The following is a 5,992-nucleotide window of genomic DNA, read 5'->3' as shown; positions in this document are numbered from 1 at the left end:
CCTCAGATGAAAAGTGTTCAGGTTTAACAGCAAGCTCCAAAAAGAAGAAAAAAAATGAAGATGATGTACATAAGCAAAGTTCCGTTAGAAAGAACTCCCAAAAACAAATAAAAAATAGCAGTCTCCTTTCTTTTGACAGTGAAGATGAAAATGAGTAATGTAAACATCATGGACTTGGTTTCCTTTGAAAGTATGAGGTATTTTTAAAAATATTACTTATCCTATATCTTCAAGTGACACTTTGCACTAGTACTACAGGTTCATTACAGGAAAAATCAGAAATACAGGAAATGACCTCATGAAATAAACCCATCCATCACTGCCCCTTTGTTTGGAAATGCCGGACGTTCACTACTGTTAACATTTTTACTATCTCCCACCTATGAGTACGTATATATGTATATTGCATTTTTAAACAAAACTAAGATTGTTATATATGTTCTTTGTCCTGCTTCTTTCTTAGAATTACATTTGTAGAATTTTCTGATGTTGTTTATTTCAAAATCTAACATTAAAGACTTACAGAGGATTTCATAAATAGATCTGTCTTAGTCACTGTTCTGTTGCTGAGAAGGCACCGTGCCATAGCAGCTCTTAAAAGGAGGCATTTAATTAGGGGCTTGCTCACAGTTTCAGCTTGGTCCACTGTCATCAGGGCAGGAAGCATGGCAGCAAGACTGGCCTCGTGCTGGAGAAGGCTCTACCTCAGAGCCATATCGTGATCCACAAGCAGGGTGGAGTGGGGGCAGGGAAGCAGGGACATTGAAGGGAGAAAAGGAGAGACTGACTGGGCTTCTGAAACTTCAGAGCCCAACCCCACTAACACACTTCCTCCAGCAAAGCCACATCTCCTAATCCTGTAATCCTTTCAAACAGTTCTACTTCCTGAGCCTCTGCTGTATCCTTCTCATTAGTAAAACCCTACATTGGATGAAGGCATGGTCTGGTTAAAAATACCTAAGCCAGGTGTAGTAACCTGTAACCTTGGCACATGGGAAACAAAAACAAAAACAAAAGGAAGATCAAGGCCCACCTGCTCTGTGTAGTGAGTTCTAGACAAGCCAGGGTTACAAAGTGAGGTGCTGTCTCAAAAAACAAAATAAGTGCTTACTTGAGCAGAACATATACTAACACTTCAATAATACAAGAGTTTATATGGCCCCTATGCAATAGTGGCATGTAAATTGACAAGGCCTTCTATATTCACACAAGAAAACCTACAAACTGCAACTCCTGCTACTTAAATGTATTCAGAAACAGTGATCGCTTCACAATTTATTGTTTTGAGAACACATTTGCTGTGGAAATTTTAATTTTTAAAAAGTCAAGAAAAACAGAAAAATTTAATACCACAGCATAATTCCCTTGAAAGCAATCTCATCATGTAACAAGCAGTTCTATCGTTTTTCAATAATTCATTTAAAACCTGTGACAAGATCTCACTGTATCACTGACTGGCCTAGAACTTACTATGTAGGCCTGTATAACCTGGAACTCAGAGACCAATGTACCTCTGTGCTCTGAGTGCTAGAATTAAAGACCTATATCACCATACCTGGCTAAATGAAATTTGTTTTTTGTTTTTTTTTTTTTTTTCAAGACAGGGTTTCTCTGTGTAGCTGTGGCTGTCCTGGAACTCACTCTGCCTTCCTCTGGCTCCAAGTGCTAGGATTAGCACCATTGCCCAGCTCTGAAACAATTTTTTAAAGATGTATTTTATTTTAAATTATATGTAGTGGGGGGATTGAGTGTAGCTAACCTCAGAAAAGCTGAAGCATTTTTTTTTTTTATGTCTCTCCACTCTGCTTTCCTCAAGCCCAAGTGATGGAGCTTGAGGTCACCAACATGGGGACAAGATTGGATCATCAGGAAAGCAACAGCTAGTATTGCCACACCATGACTCTGAGACTAAAGAATCACTTCTTCCAGAAGAATCACTTCTGGGAAGCCAGGCAGCTTCATCTGGTCCCACGTGCCTTCCCATAAAAAGAAATGAACTACTGGAGGGAACATGAAGGTCATTCCTGCTTCAACCCAGCCACGTTTATCTTTCCAGTGATTCTCCTTTGAGATTCTCAAGGATTTTACCAAGCTGAGATGCTCATTTTTCATATATTTTCTCACGTGTCAGAGCCAACTCAAGAACCCCAAGCATTTTACTCATTTGCAATCTTGGCAAAAAGTTAAGAGAACTGGTCTTTGTATTCAAATTCCAGATGTTGTGTGGATTTGAGTAAGTTACTTTGCTCATCTAAGCTCATCATATAGTGCCAGGTTCCATAGGATTGTTGTGGGGGTTAAAGCAGAGTAATCTATGAAAACATCTGGCAGTAAGAACTCATGAAAGGTGGCTTAGTGGTGCAGTCCTTTACTTTCATCACTGTACAAGCAGATGCATCTACTTGAGGCTAGCCCAGTCTACATAGTGAGTTCTAGGTTAGCCAGTGCATCATAAGGAGGCCATGTCATTAAAGTTATCTATAGTAGAATGTGGCTTAATGGGAGAACATTTTCTACTATCACCAGTGCTAGGTTTTCCTAATAGCACTAATACCCCCACCACTCACCCAAATGTTAATGTCAGAATGATCATGATCTCAAGCTCCAGGTCCAGTTCTCAGTGTTCTTCCTTCAGTTGCATTTCCAGGCCTTGGGATAGAAACTGACAACACACACTTGTTTCTGCAAAGCTTTGACTCATAATGCTCTTTTTTCAGAGTAATTGGGGTCATTCAAACAGGTATTCCAGGGAAAAAGGATGGGTCAAAGAGAACCCAAGTCACTTTTAAGCTTTCCTGTAGTTTTACAAGCACACGACAGTGGGGCTGTGTGTTTGCATATAGTAGGCTCTTAGAAAACAATTATTTGATATGTCAATGAAATGCACGGTTCGAACTTTCAAATGGACTGTTTTCCCAAAACCATCACTTAAGGGAACAAATCAGAAGTGGACAAAGCTGGGGCTATGCTTTAGGGATAGACCTCCTATGCATACATGGACCATTGGATCAATTCTGAACACACACACACACACACACATACACACACACACACACACACACACAAAGGAAAGGAAAGAGAGTGATATGCCACTGTAAGAAACCAAACTTTATAGCAACTGTTGGTATAATGAGTGTTGGTCTTGACATGCCCTGCTATGGTATTAAGTGCCCCGTAAGCTTTACAAATGTTATATTTATAGGGCATCTTTGGTAACAACAAGTTCTTATCTCTAGTTCAAAGATCCCAATGATTTTTTTTTTTTGGTCTTACCTTGATTTCAAAGACTCTATATGTATGGGAAATAAGTTTGGCATGAGGTGCTGTCGGTAAAGCAATTCACTAGAATTCAGTCTGCCTTTTGGGGTGACCTTTTTTTTTTCTTGTGGTTGTTATGCTTGGCTTGGGATTCTCTTTGTAATCCTGATGTCTAGGAACCCTGTAGACTAGGCTGGCTTTGAATGCAGAGATCTGCCAGTCTCTTCCTCCTAAGTGCTGGAATTATAGGTGCACACCACCCTAGCCAGCTCAGGGATAAATTTCTTTCAGTGTGGTAGAAAATTAATGGCAGAGTGGACCAAAAAACATTGAACACAACAAAGATGGGCATTGCCCTGGTTCTGCCTTACATAGGAGGGAAAGGTTAAAATGCAAATTCTCATTTTTAGCTGGATGTGATTATGCAGGCCTAAAATTCAAGGACTTCAGTAGCTGAACAGGGAGACTTATCACAAGTAAAGCCTAGCCTAGACTATATAGTGACTACCAGGTCATCCTGGGCTACACAGGAATGGCCCATCTCAAAACAAACAAGCAAAACCCACTTCTGTAATTGTCTTGAGATGCTGAGGGCAGAAATCTTGATGTTGAAAAGTTGAGTCTTTTAATCTAGGGATAAGGTATGAATAGAGCCCAAGGGCTGAACGCCATAAAGGGAAAAGTAACAGAGTTCTTTGGAACAGAGGTGAAAAGTGAAATATCAATGAAAACTGAGAACTCCGAACTTTGAATAGTAGATACTGCCTATGTGGCCTGCTGCATACTTTTGAGGATCTAATGCCTCTGACTTCTATATCCTTAAATCAACAAACTTCAGAGCATGGAAAGTGAACAAGACTAGCTAGCTATTCCTGCAGATCCTAGGGAGCTGTGCACTCAGGTAGTGATTCTACTTTATTACTTTTTATTTTTTTAACAATAAGTGATCTTCTGTTGGGCTAGCATTAGTTTTGGTGCCTATCTTTTCATTTTGTGTTGACATAGGTGTGCCTCTGCAAATACATTTGTTTTCATCTAATGTGAGATATTCCCTGGTTTTTTCAATCACCTTGGAGAAAGGTTGAAAAAATTTTGCTTCTAGCAATACTGCACATATATTTCACCATAGCTACTTTCTGGGGACTTAAGTCACAATCTTCATGCTAGCATGTTCAAATGTCTAATTAGGGGGCTAAAAAGATGGCTTAGAGGTTAAGAGCACTGGCTGCTCTTCCAGAGGACTCTGGTTTGATTCCTATCACCCACATGGTAGTTCACAACTGTCTCTAACTCCTGTTGCAGGGGATCCAACACTCTCACAAAGGCATACAAAGGCATACATGCAGGCAAAATACCAATACACATAAAATGAAAAAAATGTTTAATGTCTAATTAAACATTTCAGTTCAGTTTGATAGATATCTGGGTACCTTCTAAGTGCCAGATACTGTGGATACTATGATGAGTGTGAATGCTCCTACCTAGAGTTGCTGGCTGGTAAATATATGACAATTTTGTTAGGGGTAATATTTTAGTACCTTGTGTGAAGGTGGTCTTTGTATTATTCAACTGTTGATTGCTATACCACAGAGAGCTGAGTACTGGCTAGATTTTGGGTTTGTTATTCTTATGGTTCATCATCTACCTCAGTATTTTTTAAACATACAGCTACCTAACTCACTGATAGGCTTAATTCAGATCTGACAGCCAGTAGCTAGATAGGAAAGGAAAGGCAGGACTTCCAGGATGAGAGAGGGTCTCTGGAAAAAGAAGACTTGGGATTTGCCAGCATGAAACGGGAAGGAAAAGGTGCTAGGTTTGAGAGAGTGAGACAGGTAAGGGGCCATGAGGAGGGACACAGGCCAGAATAGTTGGGGCTAATTTGTATGATCTTACAGAGTCTGCCCAACTATAGTGCCTAAACTTTTATAAATAAATAATTATGTCTCCATGTGTTTACTCATCCACTGGCAGGTCCAAGAAATCCCATTATATGGTTTCTAAACTCTCATGATATATCATAATTAATGACAAGCAAAATACTGGAGAAAAAATGTGAGCTTAGGGAAAACTTTTAAGATAGTAGTGAATATCTCACTCTAAGTGATACAAGCAGGGAGCTTAGACAAAATTAGCAGTTTGTGGAAATATACCAAAGTAGCTTGCAGCAGTGATATTGCAGAGTCCTAAGAATTTACAGATGGGCAACCCAAGACGTATGGTAGAGATGAAAGGCCTTGAACTTCTTTAGAAGGGTTTGGCATTACCATATTCATTCCATTTGCAGAGTGTTCATCAGTCAGTATCATGATTGAAGATTGACAATTTGGCAAGCTGTGTATCAAGGTAATGCACCAAAAGAGAAATTCTGCTCTGAGGATTACACAAAGTAGGAAAGCTTTATCTGAAAACACAGAATGTCCTTTTTATATCCTATCAACTCAAACTCACATCCACCCAGAATTAGCTCTGTCTTCCCCATTCCTGGGACACTTTCAGAGTACAGTACACCAGGCTCTTTTCTTACCATTCCTCTCCTTCCTACAACAATCATAGTCATCCTCTAGAGAAAATGCCATAAACTAAAGGTTAGGCTTAGTTGGCCATGTGAAGTTTGTCATGTCTAAAAAGGACTCAATGTGTCTTAAGAACTTCCCACATGCAACTCATTCATAAGGCTTCTTACTTACCATGTGAATTCTGCAATGTTCACTAAGGAGTACATATTATTGGA

At 39.6% G+C, this 5,992-nt stretch overlaps 1 protein-coding gene across 1 annotated transcript in view; it reads left to right on the top strand.

Annotated features, from left to right (window-relative positions):
• Positions 1-542, top strand: part of Kiaa1143 (KIAA1143 ortholog) — a 9,784-nt gene extending 9,242 nt beyond the window's left edge. Inside the window, exon 4 of the mRNA XM_031345751.1 lies at positions 7-542. Within this exon, the coding sequence (XP_031201611.1) occupies positions 7-158 (152 nt within the window). The 3' untranslated portion in view covers positions 159-542. The remainder of the gene's footprint in view (positions 1-6) is intronic.
• The last annotated feature ends 5,450 nt before the right edge of the window (positions 543-5,992 follow it).

Source organism: Mastomys coucha, unplaced genomic scaffold, assembly GCF_008632895.1.
Source record: "Mastomys coucha isolate ucsf_1 unplaced genomic scaffold, UCSF_Mcou_1 pScaffold23, whole genome shotgun sequence".
Taxonomy (NCBI): Eukaryota; Metazoa; Chordata; class Mammalia; order Rodentia; family Muridae; genus Mastomys; species Mastomys coucha.
The sequence above is the reverse complement of the archived record's forward strand: the minus strand, read 5'-3'. Positions and strand labels throughout refer to the sequence as shown.